General features: G+C 37.2%; 1 protein-coding gene across 1 annotated transcript in view; it reads right to left on the reverse strand.

Moving 5' to 3' along the window:
* rock1.S (Rho-associated, coiled-coil containing protein kinase 1 S homeolog) overlaps nucleotides 1-21,559 on the reverse strand; it is an 83,093-nt gene that overhangs the window by 54,050 nt on the left and 7,484 nt on the right. The window contains exons 2-3 of the mRNA XM_018223653.2: nucleotides 5,357-5,438; nucleotides 1,537-1,637 (exon numbers count right to left, since the gene is read on the reverse strand). Of these exons, the coding sequence (XP_018079142.1) occupies nucleotides 1,537-1,637; nucleotides 5,357-5,438 (183 nt within the window). The remainder of the gene's footprint in view (nucleotides 1-1,536; nucleotides 1,638-5,356; nucleotides 5,439-21,559) is intronic.

The raw sequence follows: 21,559 nt of genomic DNA on the forward strand, positions 1-21,559 counted from the left end.
AGGCTTTAAAAGACACACTGTAGCTTTTCAATGCCATTTCATTTAGAATCAATAGAAACATCATACTTTCTTTTATCTAATTGAAGTATGTTAAATTAAAAGGCCTATTTCTCTTTATATAAAATATCTACAGGTATGGGATGTATTGTCCTAAACCAGTTATCCAAATAGCTCCAAAATATCAGAAAGCTAGTTTTAAAATTATTTGTAAATGTTATTGCAAATATGTCCCTTTTAAGGCTGTTCAGCTTGTGGACCTTATGGCTCCATCATGGATTTTAAGTGTCCTCCAGTCTATTGCTCCATAGATTCCTTGAATAATCGGGCCCGTAAAAGGCAAACTAAAATAGTCTAAAATAGAATAATGATAGAAATGCTTTATTTGTATTCTAAACATAAACTTACTGCACCAGAAGCCTAATTAAACAAATGATTCATACTTTCAAAGTTGGCCACAGGGGGTAACCATCTTGTAACTTTGCAAGACCATGCACATACTCAGTGTGGACTGGGCTGCTATTTAGGGATCATCATAAATTATCAAAACAGCACAAGTCAAATAATATCTGCCATATAAGCAGATACAGCTAGATTGATTAATAATCAGAATATGCAGACTGCACTGGGTCCTGTGTTGTTTAATACAAACTTTGGGCAACTCTCCAGAACCAGTGGCTGCAGCAAATAAATCTGGCACCATGATCTTTGTCCCTGCAGCTGGAGTTGGAAACATTAAAGAGGATGTAAAGGCAAAAATAAAATACCATTTTTACTATTAACTGAAAAGAAACGTATCCCCAATATACTTCAATTAAAAAATCTGCCGTTTGAGAGTATGATTGTTTCCCTGCAGAGCAGTTAGGGACAGTCAGAGAAAGTAAATGATTTACAAGTATGGGATCAGTTATGCGGAAACCCGTTATCCAGAAAGCTTAGAATTACGAAAAGGCTGTCTCCCATAGACTCCATTTTAACCAAATAATTAAAATTTTTAAAAATTATTTCATTTTTCTCTGTAATAACAAAACAGTACCTTGTACTTGATCCCAACGAAGATATACAGTATTTAATCCTTATTGGAAGCAAAAATTTTTTACATGATCTTCTAGTAGACAAGATATGAAGATCCAAATTGCAGAAAGATCTGTTAACCGGAAAACCCCAGGTCCCAAACATTCTGGATAACCGGTCCCATACCTGTACTGCTTTATGTATGCTCCTTAGGCTGGTCAGTGCTCCTTATCACCTACCAGAGGGCTCCTATTGTGTCTATGATAACATTAAAAAGTTGTGTTGCTTCTTAAAAACACACACAAACAAATTAGAGTAACTAAAATGTTGTATAGTTCATTTAAACTAATATACAATATGTTCTTTTTTAAAAATGTAAAAGACTACTGCAGACTATGCAATGAAACGCTACTATTGCGGCAGGAAACGTATCTATTTATTACCTTGGTCTACAAAATGTCGGTCTTTATGCATAGTGAGCTAAATTATTACAGTACTATTACCAAAAAACATTGAAAAACTTACCAACTGAACCTCACCAAATGCTCCTCTGCCAATCACTTTTACCACTTCATAATCATCAGCTTTCATACGTAAATCTCGAATTTTACTTATCGTGTCTTTGTCTAGACAAAAGTAGAAAAAATTGAGGCTGCAGCAAAAACATGTTGAGGTGTAACATTATGAAAACAACATTTCAGTTACAAAGGCAGATTCAATCCTAGAGTAGATGCAGAACTGGCAATATACTTCTTATTATTACATTTGGAAGCCAGATTTTAATTTAAAACATGCAATAGGAATCACAGTAATTATTTATATAAACCTGTCTAAACTAGAGTGATTTACAAATTCCCATTGGGCAGATTCTTCAGCTCCAAATTTGGTCATGGATAAAAAAAATATGCTATTTTAATCCATTGGGGTCAACATTGGCATGAGATTGCATGGAAATTTCAAAATGCTAGTACTCTAGAAACAGACAACAGTTCTAAAACAGAAACGCTAGTCCTCACTGAATGTGTATATCAGTAGTTACAGTATTTTGGATTGTTTCTTTTATGAAATGTGCAACTAATCTGAATAATTGTTTAATCAATGACACAATCTGAATAAAAAATCTCTTTTAAACTCAGTTATAAACCTGAACATCCTTTAGAAGTACAGGTATGGGATCCCTTACCCGGAAACCCATTATCCAGAAAGTTCAGAATTACAGAAAGCCCGTCGCCCATAGACTCCATTATAATCAAATAATCCTACTTTTTAAAATGATTGCCTTTTTCTCTATAATAATTAAACAGAACTAACATATAATTAATCCTTATTGGAAGCAAAACCAGCCAATTGGGTTTATTTAATGTTGACATGATTTCCTAGTAGTCTTAAAGGGGAACTCCGGCTTCCAAACCAAAATTTGACAAAGAGGCCCACATAACACAGAAACCCCTAATATACCCATCAGAGTTACCGGTTTCTTCAAAAAGTATGAATAAATGCCATTTTCCATGCTGAAATCCAGCTGTTTAACAGTTATTCTCTTTCTGCATCATTTGAAATCCTGCCAGGGAAGGAGGAACTAAACACTGATGTTACAAATTGTAACAACTTCTCCACAGCTTACAGACAGCATGCAGGAACTACATAACCCACAATAACCCGCATTGTGATGTTCCTTTCCTTATTGAAATCACATGTACAAGAAATTGTGGGGTTTTGGAGGATGTAGGCTAAGGACAGATTGCGGCTGATACAAAGTAACAGTAGTCAGCCAGCTCAGCAAAGTGGTCAGAGAGATCAGCAGGAGAGCTAGGCTTAGGGAACCGTCAGAAACCATTAAAAAGCATGAAAAGTCTGCATATTTTTTAATTGATGTATATTGCAAAGTTTCTTGAAATTATGTTTACTTTTCAAAAAGCTTAAGTTATGTTTTTGTGGAGTTCCCCTTTAGGGTGTGAAGATCCAAATTACAGAAAGACTCATTATCCGGGAAAGCCCAGGTCCCGAGCATTCTGGATAATAGGTCCCATGCCTATATTATATCACAAAGAGCACAGGAAAGGTAGCCTTGGCCCTTTGGCTCCAAATAAAATTCTACCCCCCACTCTATCCAAATCAATATTTATCTCAATGTTTTTACATTTTAATTGTATGCTATGCCTGGTTACGGTACATCTCTCTGACAAGTAAAGAAAAAAATTACTTTGAAACAAACATAGCAGTTGTTCATTCGAACAGATCAACTGGAGTTTATGAAGTTATACCGATGAATAACAATTCATACATTTTATTTAACCGTTTGTTATTTGAAACACGATGTATTTAATGACTCATTTGACACTACACCTTAATAGCAACAATGATGCCCGAGTTCAAACTTGTCACAGGGGGTCACCATCTTGGAAAGTGGCTGTGAAACTCACATGTTTAGTGGGCTGTTGAGAAGTTAAACTTACGGGTTGTCACAAATTATCAAGCAGAAAATGAAGTTGGCCTGTAATATAAGCTGATGCTACAGGGCTGATTATTAAATTCTGATGTTAAATGCACTGGTTATGTGCTGCCACGTAGTAATTATCTGTATTAATTACTAATCAGCCTAATATTGTGACTTTTATATTCTATGTGTACTTTATATTGTGAGTGATCCCTAAGCTCAGTAAGTGACAGCAGCACAGAGCATGTGCAGTGAATCAGCAGAAAAGAAGATGGGGAGCTACTGGGGCATCTATGGAGACACAGATCTTCCCTGCTAAAGGTTTGTGGTTGTACCACATTTCTAGCTACTTCTTTAGTTAGACTTTAGTTCTCCTTTAAGCAACCTGTCTCTTTTACACTACACATACATGCATAAATACACTCACACACACAGTTATTTCATGTAGGCACTGACGTTATGTTTAGATAAATATACCTGGGTGCAGTCTAATTTGTCTAATCAAATCATTGAGGCAACAGGATACTGCTTTACATAAGGCTTATGGTGAATCATATCTAAATGTACTTGTAGAAAGAATTACATTTTGGCTTTATCATTGGTTTCGGATCTAGCCACCATGTCTGTCCTGTTTAAAGCAATCCTGTTGCCACGAATATTTGATAGAAAGATAGATAGATAGATGGATAGATAGATAGATAGAGATTTTTTTGACCGTTTTATTATATAAATAAATTGCTCAATGAGCACCACTGCTGCTTTAAATGTTTTAAAGATGTAACTAGAATTAAATATGAAAAGTAGAAGAAAGGGCAATATTTTTAGTTAGAAAGTGTTTGGACCGTAAGGCAGAAAATGGAGGCAATGGGGCTTTAAATGAGCCACTTACACAACGCCATATAATGCTGCATCTCTATGTACTTATGCCATCAATAGATCCATACTGAAGCCGAGTTCCCCACCTGTCTTTTAGAGTTGGAGTTAAGCCCCTAACAACAACTACAGTGTACCCTCTCCCCCCGACCAGTATTCCACCCCAGCATTTTGCAACCGGCACATTATGTTTACACTTCCTGTTATAAAATACTTAGGGCCACACTGTGCCTGTCGGGAAATGCTTAGTACCAAAAGCCATTTACTACAGGTACAATGTTGCTCCCCCAGCATTTCACAACAGGCACATCCTATTTCAACTCTACACAATCATGAGTGGAAACTTTCCTGCAGATCAAAGAAGCAATAATCAGTATACAGTAGTTAAAGGGAATGTCAACCCCAAAATAAAAAAAAAATGCCTAATAAAAGAAAACATTATTTTAAGCAACTTTGCAGAATGGCATTACAAATGTTCTATGTTTTTTAAGTTATTTCTATCTGTATTGCTATTGAAAGCATTGTTTGTCTCTCCCTTTTTTACTCTCTGCCCTTATGTCTAACTGTTGATACAGTGTAAGACAAGGCAGCTGATTAACAGACCTGACTTTGCTGGGGAACCAAGACTTTTGTAACATTGTTTAAAAAGAAACAACCAGGCAATGCTGCTTTCAATAGCAATTATTTTTTGCAAATAACTAAAAGCACTGGAAAGTTTTAATTGATGTATATTGGGAAATGGCTTAAAATATTTTTTACTTTTATTATGCAAAACTTTTATTTTGAGTTTGACTTGCCCTTAAAAATCCAGGCACATTCCAGATGACCAGCTGCACTGTATAAAAGACCACTCCAAGTGGTGATCCACACATGCATACGCATCTCTGCTTTTCATGTGCAGCTTACAACCTTCCACAGAGTCTATCTGCATCCTTTAAAATGTTTAAACGTTTTTAAACCTTTGTTTTTATAACCCATTTTACAATTTGGAACCAATTTATTATTTTATAGTAAAAAAGAAAAAAAAATACTTACAACGGTTTAAAAAATTGTCAATGTTCTTGTTTTTTCTCATGGCAGGAAAATCTAAATCATACACCATAGCATCCAATCCGTCCTGAAAGAGAAAAGATCAAATCAGTGGTATCAACAATCATGTAACTGTATGAAGCATGTAATTTCATTTTTCACTTCACTTTTATGGATCTCAAATGTAATCAGAACTGAAGTTAAACTATGGATTTATGAAACACACTGGTCAGTTTTGCTCAATTCTTAACATTTTAATTATTAACCCTTTGTACTTGAATGAACAAAATTTGAATCCCTTATACGAGAGGTTTGGCAATCTCAGAGCTTAGCATGTTTAGTTCCCTGGGAAGAATACCATCCGGTCCTGGAGCTTTGTTTACCTTTACAAGTTCTAGTCTCTTTAATGTCTTAATTCATCAGTAGTTATATTATTAGAATTGGTTCTATTATAAAGGAAACCTCCACAAGCTGGTCCCTGGTATTTAAAGGGGTTGTGCATCATTTAATTACCTCTTTGTATGACATAGAGAGTGGTATTTGGAGACCGTATGCAATAGATTTTTATCATCATGTCCTATGTGTTTTTTGAGTTATTTAGCTTTTTATGCAGCAGCTCTCCTGTTAGTAGTCTGGTTGATAGGGTCCAAAGTTCCCTAGCAACCATGCACTGTTTTGAATTTTAGACTTGATTATGAATAGAGGGCCAGAATAGAAAGAGGAGTAATAAAAAGAAGCAATATCAATACATTTGTAGCCTTACAGGGTATTTATTTTTAGATGGGGTCAATGACCTCCAATTGAAAGCTGGACAGAGTCAGAAGAAGACAAAACATTCAAAATTTACGAAAAAGATACAATGAAGGTTAATTGAAAAGTTGCTTAGAATTAGCCATTCCATAATATACTAAAAGTTAACTTAAAAGATAAACCATGCCTTTTAAAGAAGTCAAATCATCCAGCGAACGAATACTAGAGCCCTAGATGCTCCTTCCACAAGCAGCTCTAGACTTAAGATGACCATACACGGAGAGATACGCTCGTTTGTCGATGTTGCCAAATGAGCGGATCTCTCCCCAATATGCTCACATTGCGGTGGGCGATATCCGCCTGATCCAATCATGGGCCCTAAGGTCCAATGATCAGACAATGCTGCCAATATGGGCAGGCGGATTGCGGGACCGCTTTTACAAACAGATGCCCCCGTGATCCAATGGGATTTTTAACCTTGTCCAATCGAGATCTGGCTGACTTTCGGGCAGATACCGATCGGGGAAGCTAGTCGGAGGGCACCACGCACGGGCCGATAAGCTGTCGACTCGTTCTCTCGACAGTTTTTATTGGCCGTGTATGGCCACCTTTACTAATAGCAAAGAGAGATTGCACAAGTGCAGGTCGCTCTCTGAGAACAAGATGGAGAAACCGGCTAATCTGTGGCCTTTAAATATCACTATGAAGCTCAGGATACGGACTGCAATCAAACAGATCCAAAGGAAAGGAAACATCATGCACAGAAGTTCAACCCTTCATAGTCCACCAAGTACCACCCACTGACCAGGGTAATTAAACTGGAAGGACATGTCACAGTATCTAAGGAAAGTCCCACCCTATTTACAAGCAAGGATGCACAAAGTTTTATCCTAATAGCACTTTTGACCCTCATGGTGGAAAACGGCAAAGTCTAACCATTCTACAGGAAAGCCCCAAGCCTTCATAGAAGCCATTAAAAAGAAAAATGGATAACATTAGACCTGGAATAAAGGAAGAGGGATGCAGTATTTTTCTTTGAGCCTTGCCACTGGAAGAAAGGAAGTGAAACCATGTCCTGTGCCCAGCTAGAAAATTAAAAAGGTTCCCTTTCTTTTGTACCATTGCAATCCATTGTACTATGACTAGGAAATCCCAAAGGATTGCCTGAAAACTAAAAAGCGAGTGGTACAGTTTAAATACCAAACATCTACTGACATGGCATTAAGCTTGCAACCTTTGTCAAAGAGCTTAGCCGCCTACTACTACTGCAATGTTTTACCCAGATCAGATGCAATACAATCTGATCCTTCATGTTGCAATGTAAAATCTGATCGGATAAACTCAGATGATTTCCTGTTATCAAGTGTCTGCATCTGACTTACTTAAATTAGGAAACAAAAGTCTATTACACTTCTTGCTGGATGAAGACACAGCATGCAGCATACCCTTTTAAGACATGTGCAACTACATTCAACATGCAATCTTTGAATTTAGGCGCATCCAACAGAATCTCCCAGTAATTCTATCCCGAGCTTGAAGCATAGTTTTAAAATGTAGAAGGCACCCTTAAAAAAATAAAGGGCAGCTGCAAATGTCTGCAATAGTGTTGGCAACAGCCACCTCTGGTTGGATGGCATTCCCTCTCCCTAAAAACGATTGTTGACATGGAGTATGCTCACCAAAATCCAGGTCCAAATCAGCAACCAATACACACACTCCTGAGCACTAGGAAACCAGACACCAGATGTGACAAGGCAAAGTTAGTGGTATTAACCCTGCTGCTGCGGAACCCATCAGTTAGAGTGTTGTTAGGGGGGTGGGGGTGACACACTGCCAACAATGGGATAAATCAATTAATACAATAAACATGTCCCCCATTTGAAAGACAATACCCATCAATGTAATCGGACAAGCTTCTTAAGTAAATAAAATGCAGGAAAATGTTCTTTCAGTCTTGGCTTCAGTTTATAAAATTCCACCGCAGATATGTACATGCCAAAAAAATATTTGCTCTCAGTTGTTGTACTAAACAGTGTTCATCTGTAGGAACTATAAGGAGAACTTTATAATAATGGAAAATGTAAGCTTTCCAGGTCTATCTATTGCTGTACATATACTGTAACGTGACACACATTTCAAGCACAGAAGACACCTGGGAATAATTAGTCCTGGGATTTAGGGAACCTCACTCTATTTCTTCTACTTTAGGGTAAGGGCCCATGCTAAGATTCGAGGTGATTTAGGCGTCCGGCGACAAATCACCTCTTCTTCGGGCGACTAATCTCCCTGAAAAGCCTTCCTGCCGGCGGGATGGCACTCTGAGGGCTTAGTTTTCCGAGGTCGTCTGAAGTTTCCTCATGAGGCAACTACGGAAAACAAAGTGCTCAGAATGCCATCCCGCTGACGATATAGATTCTAGCTGGCGGGAAGACTTTTCAGGGAGATTAGTCGCCTGAAGATGAGGCGTTTTATCGCCGGGCGACAATCAACCCAAATCTTAGCTTGTCCTTACCCTTATACACCTCAGGAGTGTGTTTTTTGTTTTCTTTTTTACTTTTATGCATGTATGTATGTGAGGGGCTACAAAGACATGTATATCCTTTAGTGCTTAGGCACAGATAAGGAATAATGGATACCCCTTTTTGCCAGACAGACTGGCCTCACAGGCATAGACACAATTTTACTATTCTTTGGGTGGTGGGAGTTTAAATCTTCACAACCACGGACGAGAAATTACGATCACACAAGTCATGTAATAGAGGCAATCTGGCTTAACCGAGGGAAACTAGATTCCTTTGCATCTTTCCCCAATTAATCAGGCTTGCCGCGAGTACCAAGTACTGTAATTTTATTCAATGGAAAGTCTTTTTTTTTTATATTTGTTGCCAGCGGTAGCACAGATTTAACCACAGGAGAAAAAATTGCATTAAAAAACAAAAAAACACACACACACACACACACACACACACACACACACACACACACACACACACACACACACACACACACACACACACACACACACACACACACACACACACACACACACACACACACACACACACACACACACACACACACACACACACACACACACACACACACACACTGAGGAACCAAAGACCCTGAATTTCAGATAAGCAAATGATGGGGCAAAAAGGGTTGGTTGGTTGATTAATTAAGCAAAGAAAGATTCTTAGTGGGGTCCCCCTAAGGGTTCTGCATTGTGTCCAATTTTATTTAACTTCGTTATTAATGATCTGGGAGGGTATTGTAGTAATGTATTGGTGTTTGCAGGTGGCACAAAACTATGCAATTAATTCCATCCAGGATGCAGCATCCTTGCAGCAGGATCGTGACTGATAATCTGGGTGGCTAAGTGGCAAATAAGATTTAATATTGATTAAAGTCATGCACCCGGGATGTAAAAATATGCAAACCACTTCTACCCTTAATGGAACTTCACTAGGTAAATCCATAATGGAAAAGGACCTTAGAATTCTTGAAGATAATAAACTTGGCCGTAGCAAGCAATGCCAGTTAGCAGCATTAAAGGTTAAGTAAACTTTTAAAATAAGTGAATTTAAAATTGATGAGGGTGCTATTCTAAAAGCTTTTGTAATTTACATTATTTATTTTCTCTTAATTCCAAGATATTAAGGGATACATGTAATGTTAATATGAATTAATTTTGTTCCAACAGTGCCACCTGCTGGCCATTTTCTGACCAGTCTGACCACCAAGTAGTCAAGGAAGTTGTCAGGAGAAAGAAAGAGGCTGCTCTGATGTTTTTCTACTTAGGAAAAAAATTAGAAACCTATCTCAAATCTTTCCTAACCAGAAGAACATCAGAGCAGCTTCCAAGTAGTCACTTCCTTGACTACTTGGTGGTCAGACTGGTCTGAAATTGGACAGCAGGTGGCACTGTTGAAACAAAATTCATTCATATTAACAGTACATATATCCCTTAATATCCTGGAATTAAAAGAAAATAAATAATGTAAAAGTTCTTAGAGTAGCACCCTCATCAATTTTACATTCACCTATTTTAAAGGTTTACTTATCCTTTAAGGACAAACAAGGTCTTGAGCTGTATTAAAAGGGGCATTGATTCATGGGAGATGGGGGTCATTCTTCCACTTTACAGAGCGCTGGTAAGTAGTTATGTGCGGGCAAGCCCAGTACCTGTGGGACCAATGCTCAAACAGGACATTATTGAATTGAAGAGGGTACAGAGAAGGGCAGCTAAGCTGGTAAAAGGTATGGAAAATCTCAGGTATGAAGAAAGACTGGCCAAATTGGGGTTGTTCACATTCACTAGTTGAGGCACTTAAAGGGTGATATGATAACTATGTATAAATATATAAGGGTATCATCAAAACATTATTAGTAACCCTTATTGCACACAGAAAACTGACTGGATAAAATTGGCAATTTTTAGAAGTTCTCTCTCTCCCTCGCAAACAAGTATAGCGTGGGAACAAGTGTCTCATGGGACATGATTGTTCCATGGGCCATTAACAGCAGCAAAGATGTGGTGAGCACGTGTTCAGTGTAAGAGCCCCCAAATACCTTCTAGCTGTTACCCGCATAAAAACGGATACCCTGCGGGATGACAGTAGGATTTTCGGGTTTGGGTACAGATGCGGGTCTCATCTAAATTTCTTATCTTTTGTTATATTGTTTAAATTTTACTACTTTTAAAATTTTACAAAACTTTCTTCTGTCCCTGCCCACTTTTGATGATGTCACTTCCAGTTTGCAGCAACATCACTTCCTGTTTAACGTTGGTTGGCGGGTTGCGGATAAGGCAGTTGCGGGTTAGGGTCAGGTAGCAGATCAAAGTGAGTAAATATGCAGGTTGCGGTTCGGGTCACGGGTCCGGGTTTTATAAATTAGTTTTGCGCAGGATACAACTTCTTGCATTCCTTCAGGCGTCTGTCTGCCTGCCCACAGATATTTTATAAACACACACTTCATTTAATTTTTTGCACACTCAAAGCACACATTTTGATGACACCTGGAAAAAAAACACTGTTCCCCATCCATTTCATATAACAGGAATACACAGATTGATTTTATCAGTACTTTATATTATAGTGTTTTGCTTGTTATGTAGCAAATACATTTAGATGATCCTAAACAGACAGTTTGATCCTAGCTTCCAATGTTAGTTACATAGTAAATTTTGATTGCAAAAAAAAAAAAAAAATGTACATCAAATTCAAATCTTGAATGAAAGTAAGGATTAATTCAAAATAAGCAGTTGTGGGAGGTCCTAAGCCAAAAAGTAGTACAGGTATGGGACCGGTTACTCAGAATGCTCGGGACCTCAAGTTTTCAAGATAAGTGATCTTTCTGTAAAGTGGATCTCTATACCTTACGTCTATTAAAACAAAAAACAACGGCTGAGATTCAACACTGTACTGTTTTCGGGACCTGGGGTTTTCCGGATAACAGATCTTTCCGTAATTTGGATCCTCGTACCTTAATATATTAGAAAATCATATAAACATTAAATAAACCTAATAAGCCGGTTTTGCCTCCAATAAGGATTTACTATATCTTCGTTCGGATCAAGTACAAGCTACTTTTTTTATTATTACAGAGTAAAAGGAAGTTATTTGAAATTTGGATTATTATTATTAACGTATTTATATAGCGCCAACATATTTTGTAGCGCTGTAAAGTAAATGTGTTTATACAACTAAATCACATGGATTACATACATAGAACATATGGAGTTATATACATCACAATCAATAACGGTACAAAATGTGAGGAAGGCCCTGTTTTGATTATTTGCATAAAATGGGTTATATGGGACAAAGCCATTCTGTAATTCGGAGCTTTCTGGATAACAGGTTTCCAGATAACGGATCCCATACGTATACCTTTAACCTGATGGTAAAGCTGAATGGCAAAACATTTTGGTCACCCAGGGACATATTTAGGGGGTTACTGCAGTCATGGCAGGGTTACAAGAAAAGTAAACGTGTCATATGTGGGTGAATAGGCCCTTTATTCCATTGGGTCTCGTTCTACTTTAAGCAGGACCCTCCTCCCAAGGGGCCAGGTAACCAATGGTTTAATATTTTGGGAAGGGAAGGCCACTTTGTTTTTTTTTCTTTTACAAAGTTTTCCTTCCCCCTAAAATTTTAAAAGTAGAAATACGTTGGTCCTTAAAAATATGTGAAGGGGTGGATAAGCAACACACAATGACAGAAGGAAAATATGTGTTAGAGCTAATAATAGAACATACCAAAGACTAAAAGTAGCAATGTGGATACCACTTAAAATAATATAGTTTAAAAGATAAAACTTCTTCTAGCAAACCACTGGCACGTTTATATAGGTCTTTGAGTAAGTCCAATCTATAAACAAAATGAATTGGACAAAAGTCTGGAAAGTAAATCACAACTTTGGTACAAACCTGCAACTACAGGCTGTTATTCATTCTCAGTGAGCCTAAAATCTCTTTTTATTAAAATAAAAAGAAAAAAATTTGCTTGAAATATTCCAAAATATTTCACATTGACATCTACAGAAAATTTGGTGGTAAATGTTTCCTTTTTTCTGCTCTAACAAATATTGACTATTAGGGCCAGATTTATCAAAATGTGATATTAGAGCTCAGCTCAAAAAAAACGCAAATTCTATTTTTAGAAGCATATGTATCAAATGGTAAACGCTTCAAAAACTACTTCTCACAGGAATGAATAGAAAGTGAGTGGGTTTTTTTTTGTGTGAGCTCAGTTTTTGATAAATCTGCCCCTTAGAGTTTTAGACAAAATCATACTAGATTATATACTGTGCTGCAGCATATTCTTTTTGACAAGCCAAACTACACACCGAAATGATCATTAAACAAACTGCTAAACACAACTCACTAAGCCAATTAAAAGATAACCAATGTACCACAGAAAATTTCTCTCTTATAGCTAAATACCTTTCGAGCAAAAAGCTAAACAGCTATGCATATTTGTATTAGAGGGATGGGGCGAAAAATCTTTCCCCTCCAGCCTGTCACTGCTGCACGGGGGAGCCGAGGGGGAAACCCTTTCTTCCATGATACAAACATGCTTAAAGGATAAGTAAACCTTAAAAATAAGTGAATGTAAAATTGATGAGAGTGCTATTTTAAGCACTTTTGTCATTTACATTCATTATTTATTTTCTTTTTATTCCATGATATTAAAGGGGTTGTTCAAACAACTAGTTGGTTTCAGATAGATCACCAGAAATAACGACTTTTTCCAATGACTTTCTACTTTCTATGTGTGACAGTTTTTCTAATATTGAAGTGTGAAGTGTCATTTCTCTCCTTCTGAAACAGCTCTGGGAGGGGGGGTCGCCGATCCTGTCAACCGTTCTAAATGGATACATTTATTTGATACATTTCTTATCTTTGTCCCTGCTGAGCAGAATCTCTGGGTTTCATTACAAGCGGCTGTTAGAATTGATACAATTGTTGCTAATATTCCAGAGATGCTGCTGAGAATTGTATCAACTAAATGTTGCAAAATTGTAACAGTTCAGAGTCTGCACCTGAATTACTGAGCTGCCAGACTCAAACACCAGATACACGAACATTCACCTTTAAACTTAGATTTTGGAAAAAACGTAAAAAATAAATAATGTAAAGTAATTGAAAAAAAGTCTATTTCTGGGGAACAATCTAAAAACAACTGAATTGAAAAAAGTGTTTGGAAGGTGAACAACCCCTTTAAGGGATACATGTACTGTTAATATGAATAAGTTTTGTTCCAACAGCGCCACCTGCTGGTCAGTTTCCGACCAGTCTGACCACCAAGTAGTCAAGGAAATTGTCAGGAGAAAGAAAGAGGCTGCTCTGATGTTCCATAAAAACACACCGAGGCAGCACTCACTCATTGCAAAAAAAGTGTATTCAGTGAAAAGTTAAAATGACGCAAGTCATTTTAACTAGATCATATAGGGAAGCTTTATAGATCAATATCTTTGAGTTATATAGATCAAATCTTTGAGTCTATGGCCAGCTTAACTCAGAGTTAGAGAGCTGAAAAGCAGGAAGTAGTGTTCTGGTGATTATGTTAGACATCCAGTCATTCCAGCCTTTATATATTTCATTTTTTGCTAACTAACTATATTAGAAACATTTTTTTATTTTGCACAGCCTATTTACCCAGTTTTTATTTTTGCACTAAACTGTTCCTTTAAAGACGTACTGACTAAAATAACTGATGTTTTACCATCACTACTGAGCCCTGACAGGGAAAACTCCCCAACGCAGCTAAGAGAACAAATCTCTGTGGGCCTTGCACATAGTTCACTTTTACGTTTAATTTTAAAGGAGAATTAACCCCCTCAACCCAACAAGAAAATCCCCTATCTACTACCCTATTTAGTCAACCCAGCCCTGCTTCCCCTCCCCCACATAGTTAGTTACCCCTGATATTGCCCCTAAGAGTTTGCTCACGTATCGGTGCAAAGTAAGCGCAGTGGAGCACATGGGCGCCACCTTCCGGATCTCTGGTCTTTTTCTGTAAGTGAGCTCCATATTGGTGGAGCAGTTTTCTAGTTCATAGCAACTATGTATGCGGCAAAAGTCAAGGAAATTGCCGAAATAAAGGAAGAGGACCCGAAGAAGACCGGAGGATTCGGAAGGTGGCACCCATGAGCTCCTCTGCCCTTCAATACATGAGCAAAACTCTTAGTGCCAATTTCAGGGGTAACTAACTATGCAGGTGGGAAGCGGGGGGTAGGGGATTTTCTTATTGGGGTGTTTATTTCTCATTTAATATAGTATAGAATGGTCTATTCATAGGTGAGTTTTCAAATGGTCATTTCTTAAATAGTTTTTGAGTCTATTGATACTCCAATCATCTTTAAACCACTGCCTGGTTGTTATGTTAAATGAAACCCTAGCAACCAGATTCACAGAAGACAGCACTCCTTTGTTTGAATGCAGTGAACCATAGAAAACATACCCAAAAGGTGTTTCTAACAAAGTTCACATATAGAAAGAGGCACTAATGTACAATAATGTGCATTTAGTGACGTCACATATTTTACGAACCATAAATTTTGGTTCCTGTAGCCAATAAAAAAGATTTAAACAGAGCAGTGGTTTTTAGGACCCCCTTACTTGACAAGGTCATTAATATATGAAATTGTCACATTTGACATCCGCAGTTTGCTTTTGAAAATATTTAAGACCACAAATAAGTACTCAATCCAATTAAACATTATTTAGTCTTCTGTCTATGCCCCCACCCACTGCTACAAAAATCCTGAATTTTAGGGATAAGCTTGGTATCTTTTTATATTCTTATTAATAGCTCCCGATCCAAAGCTACACACCCACCTAAAAATATTATAGCCTATAAAATCTGAATTAAACTAGAACACAATACACTCCTAAACTTGCATACACAAAGCCCGTCAGGTAATGTTATAGTCTTTAATCCCCACGCTCATCTTCTCAATTTAAAAATAAAACATGTTAAAATGTAATTATTTTTAATGCAGTGATTTTTTTCAGATTACACACCCATCTAAACATGCTATACAAGAGACGTGAGACGCAGTAAACTCATTGCCTCGCTTCACTTGAGCTTATAGACACATCCCGTGACGTTTGAGTGTTTTGACAAATGCCAGGTTTCTACATATTACACCATTACATCACAAAGCATTTATCCCCACAATTAGTGATATGAAAAAGCACAAAAGTAATATATTGACTCATTTAGATTGTTTTTTATTGCTATAGGCAGCCCACTATAGCATAAAACACGGAGTGTCACATCTTCTTTTCATTTTCCAGCCAATAAAAGAGAGCTAAGGCTACATATATATCGAAATGCCTGGGTGCCCCCAATGAAAACTAGATATTTGTAGCGACACTCACAGGGCTTTGTATCTTGCAAAAAAGTATCTTTTATATTTATATATAAAGGCTAGGGAGCTAGCCGAGATGTCAGTTGTTTTTTGGTAAATAAACTTTTGTACTTCTTCATAAGACCTGAGACTGTGATCCTTCGATGCGACGATTTATTTTTTGGATTTTTTGCACCCAGGAATTAATGACCTACTACACAAGTTCTGCTGGCAGCACACTTATCACACACACTTTTCATTATACAGTCCAAACGTAAAACGGGCAATGCAGCAGATTAGTACAGGTATGGTACCTGTTATCCAGAGTATTTTGTATAATAATTTGGATCTTCATACCTTAAATCTACTAGAAAATCATGTAAACATAAAATAAAGCCAATAAACTGGTTTGGCTTCCAATAAGGATTAATTATATTTGGATCAAGTACAAGCTACTGTTTTATTATTACAGAGAAAAAGGAAATTATTTGTAAAAATTTGGATTATTTGGATAAAATGGAGTCTATGAGAGACAGACTATGTAATTCAGAGCAATCTGGAAAACAGGTTTCCAGATAACAGATCCCATACCTGTACTGCAAAGAAATTACTATATTTGCCAATTTCTCTCTTTGTTTAAATTACTTCTACAATAAACATACAAATTGCAACAGTATTTTGCTTTACCCAAGCCCTGAATGCAGGAGAAATAACCCATTCAACAATGTTTAACGGGGCCACCTGGAAATCAACTGAGCTCTGGATGCAGCAGCATGAAGTGACCTTCATTTGGAAAAAGTGCACTATGGACTGTGTTCACCCAAGGTTATTATAGTATTGTACAAAATGTTCAAACTTAACATATAGCACAGTGTCTGTAAGAATTTACAGTTAATTTCCCCTAGTTCCCCTTTAGCTTATAACAAGGTTATAGATTTAGTTTAACCACTTGAAAACCACTAATATAGATGAATAGGAAAGTGTTATATATGTGTAGAATGTTTTAAAAGAAGTATATTTTAAATGACAGATGTACATGATGACAGTTTAGAATACATGGGTTTGACACATCCCAGATCTAGTACTTTTGGCTATGTTGCTTGGGTTTTTTTTTTTTTTTTAGTTGAGAAACAGCCCAATATTAAAATGGTAAAAATATACTGCTAAAAATGAAATCCTGAATCAGTGCACTTTGTAAATATCTTGTCCCAGCCTTCAAAACTGCAGTAGAATTAGAATCATCATCTACAAGCCTATTTAAACAACGAATCCAGCAAGCAAGAAGAAAAAACGAATCTGCACTAATTCATGCGCTTCCCATTATGCTATTAATAAACACATGCATCTCCCCAGAGACAACAAACTTACTGTTCTTGGTGAAGTCTGTTAGGGACTCAATGCATTTCTTCCACTTAACTCTTGCAGACATCAACTTTTTGAAGAGGGAGAATACAGACCTACTGTAAGTACACCCTGCTGCTTATTTTTTTTAATTACGTGTAAACAGAGAAGCTACATTGCGTAATGAGCCTGAGCAACAGGTCTGCACTACTAACTAACTGTAAATCTGTCTATGGACTAAATGTGTGTCCTTTAGAATTCTATACTGGTATCATGTACATCCCATAGCATTAGCTTTCTCGGATGTCTTTTGCAGCAAATCTCAGAGTATGTGGGTAGTTCAGGGGTTGATTTCCTATGCAGAATTATCTAATCTGAAGCCTCCTGCATAGGGAGTCCTTCATCCTAGACAGTACAGATTCTCTGCAGGCAGAGAAAATGGTGTCCAGCTGCTCTCCTTTCCCTTCTACAGGCAGGGCGGATTTTGGCTCAAAAATGCAAAGTGTCACCTTTCAGCTCCAAAATCCACGTGTCTTCCTGCACCCGAATGGAGGCAATGCTTCTGGATGCAGGAAGAGCTGGAGCATAGGGGAAGCATATTCTCTGCCTGTGTTTCTCCATAGGCCGAAGTCCGCAATGGTTTGGCCCTAGCCTTAAGTGACAGTATCACTTTAGTTTTCTTCACTCTGCAGACTCCACTCCAACTGCTGATTTGTTTAGTCTTTGCTGTTACCATGTGCTCTGAGCTGCCATATACCCTTAGCCACTTTTTGGCCATGTTCGCATTGGCTTAAGAAATGTTGCCCTCTAAGTGTTTCAGCTGCAATTTAAAATGCAATGCAATTTAAAATGCTGTTTGTTGGGATTCATGGAACCCAGGCAGTAAAAATAACATTTTTTTCTATTAAAAATAAAGACTGATTTCACATGGTCTCAAAATATCAATTAATTTCATTGTCAACATCATACCAAAAGCTAATTTATAAGTGATATAAACTTTCACATGGCAGTAATTTTTTGAAAGCATTAGCACTATTTGGCACTAAGAAACAATGTATATTTTAAATTATAACAAACACCGAAGTTAGACATTTTGCCACATACTTCTGCCAAAAACAACAAAAAAAGAACACCATTGGCAAAACAACCCTTTATAAGTCTATTTATGAATTAGAACATAATCTACTAAATATTTTTTTTTTTTTACAGAAGATTACAAAGCCATCCAACAGAAAGTTAATACAGATATGGTATCTGTTATCCAGAATTAAAGGGGTGGTTCACCTTTGAGTTAACTTTTAGTATGTTATAGAATGGCCAATCCTAAGCAACTTTTCAATTGGTCTTCATTTATTTATTTTTTTACACTTTTTGAATTATTTGCCTTTTTCGTATGACTCTTTCCAGTTTTCAAATGGGGGGTCACTGACCCCTTCTACAAACAAATGATTTGTAAGGTTACAGCTTTATTGTTACTGCTGCTTTTTATTATTCATATTTATGTCCTATTCTATTCATATGTCAGTCTCTTATTGAAATCAATGCATGGTTGCTAGGGTAATTTGGATTCTAGCAACCAGGTTGCTGAAATTGAAACTAGAGTGCTGCCTAATAGCTTAAAACCACAAATAATAAAAAATGAAAACCAATTGCAAATTGTCTCAGAATATCAGTCTCTACATCATACTAAAATTTAATTCAAAGGTGAACAACCCCTTTAAGGAAAGGCAATCTCCCATAGACTCAATTTTATTCAAATAATTCACTTTTTATAAAAATGTCAACTTTTTTCTTAGTAAATATATTTCTAATGGGGCTTCTGACATTAGATTTTCACCAGATGTCAGTAACAACCCACACATACAAAAAAAAAAAAAACAAATAAGTCCATAAAATTAAAGCTAAATGTAGTAAAGTGGAATGACACAGGGATTAATCCTTATTGGTGGTCTATAAAAAAGGTTTCTCATTACCAAGGTATCACACAAGAAGCATCTCATGATGGGTAAAAGCAAAGAGCTCTCAAGACATTGTTGCAAAACATACTGGCATTGGTTACAGACATATTTCTAAGCTTCTGAATGTTCCAGTGAGCACCTTTGGGCTATAATCTGGAAGTAGAAAGAACATAATTTCACCCTAAACTGGCCACAACCAAGTATTCCTTGCACGATTTCTGACAGAGGAGTCAAAAGAATAATCAGAAGGGTTGTCCAAGGGCCAAAATCATAGAGAGTTTCCAAGTATGAATTAGCAGGTACAGTTGTTTCAAAGAAAACAATAAGTAATGCACTCAACCAGCATGGCCTCTGCACACTCACTGCGCAAGACTCCACTGCTGAAGAAAAAGCAGGTTGAAGCTCGTTTTAAGTTTAATGTAAAACATTTGGAAAAGCCAATGAAATTCTGGAAAAATATAGTCTTGTAAGACGGGACCAAAATGTAACTCTTTTGATGTCATTGCACACACCATGTTTGGAGAAGAATCGGCAGTGCACATCACCCCAAAAACACCATAACAACAGTGAAGTTTGAAGGTGGGAACATCATAGTGTGGGGCTGTTTTTCGCAATATGGTACTGGCAGACTTCATATAACTGAAGGAAGGACGTATGAAGAAATTTAGTGGGACATTCTTGATAAGAATCTGCTGCCATCTACCAGGATGCTGAAGATGAAACGAGGGTGGACATTCCAGCAAGACAATGATCCTCAACACACAGCCAAGGAAACTCTACATTGGATTCAGAGAAAGAAAATAAAACTGCTAGAATGGCCCAGTCAATCACCCAACCTGAATCCAACTGAAAATCTATGGAAAGAACTGAAGATCAGAGTTCATAGAAGAGGCCCCCGGAACCTTCAAGATGTGAAGACCGTTTATGTGAAAGAATTGGTCAAAGTTTCTCCATACAGGAGGCGTCTTTAAACAGTCATCACCAACAAAGGCTTTTCTACAAAGTACAGGTATTAAATAAATTTCAGTAAGTGTTCAATACTTTTTCCCTGTGCCATGCCACTTTACTACATATAACTTATGGACTTTGTTTTGAGTTCTTTGTACGTGTGGATTACTTGGGTTGTTACAGACATCTGGTGCAAACTTCATGTCAATAGCCCCATTAAATATATACATACTGAGAAAAATGTTGACGTGTTCAATACTTATTTTCCCTGCTGTATCACTAAAAATAGCCAGAAAACTAGCCTGTTACTACAGATAAGCTGGAATGGACAAAAAATTAATTTGGTGGCAATGCACAAACTCTCTGGGAAGCAGGGTGACTTCAATAATGCTATTGTTTAGAATAATAAAAAATTATAAAGCAGCACTCCGATAAGTGAATCAAACTTTATTTGTGCCACTAGCAACAATGCTATTGTTTATAAAATCAATTACGACAGCACATCAATCTCCTATAAAATAAAGGAGAAAATGTGATTTTAATGGTAACGGTACAGGTATGGGACCTTTTATACAGAAAGCTTGGGAACTGGAGTATACTGGATAACGGATCTTTCTCTAATTTGGATCTTCATACCTTAATTCTACCAAAATAAGATTTAAACATGAATTAAACCCAGTAGGATTGTTTTGCAGTCAATAAGGATGAATTATATCTTAGTTTTAATATATCTTAGTTTGGATCAAGCACAAGGGACAGTTTTATAATTACAGAGAAAACAATTTGGATTATTGATAAAATGGAGTCTATGGGAGATGGCCTTTCCGTAATTCTGAGCTTTCTGGATAATGGGTTTCCGGATAATGGATCCCACACCTGTACATGTAAGAGAGCAGCCTCCTTTTGACGCCACATTTGTCTTGATTTTAAAAGTACCAGGAGCTAATTCAAGACCTTTCCCATTATGGTTAAAGTAAATCTCTAGTTTGGTGGCACAGCAAGCAGGAAAAAGCAAATGCAAGAGGAACAACACTGCAAGTCCTCCTGAATCTTTAACCAGTGATTAAACAGCATCTGCCAGCCACTGCTCACCCAAGATGAATATCAGCCCAAAAATGTACTGTGCAGCACTTAAGCTGGCCATAGACGCAAAGATCTGATCGTACGAATCGAGGATTCGTACGATTTTGGAATGTGTGTGGAGAGTCCCGACATTTTTCGTCCGGCGGAGATCGGTCGTTTGGTTGATCGGACAGGTTAGAAAATTTCTGTCGGCTGCCGATAATATCTCTGCGTGTATTGCTGATCGTACGATTTTCAGTGGGAGACTGTCACTAGGTATGGTTGGACA

The sequence above is a fragment of the Xenopus laevis genome, chromosome 6S (genome assembly GCF_017654675.1).
Source record: "Xenopus laevis strain J_2021 chromosome 6S, Xenopus_laevis_v10.1, whole genome shotgun sequence".
NCBI classification, from domain to species: domain Eukaryota; kingdom Metazoa; phylum Chordata; class Amphibia; order Anura; family Pipidae; genus Xenopus; species Xenopus laevis.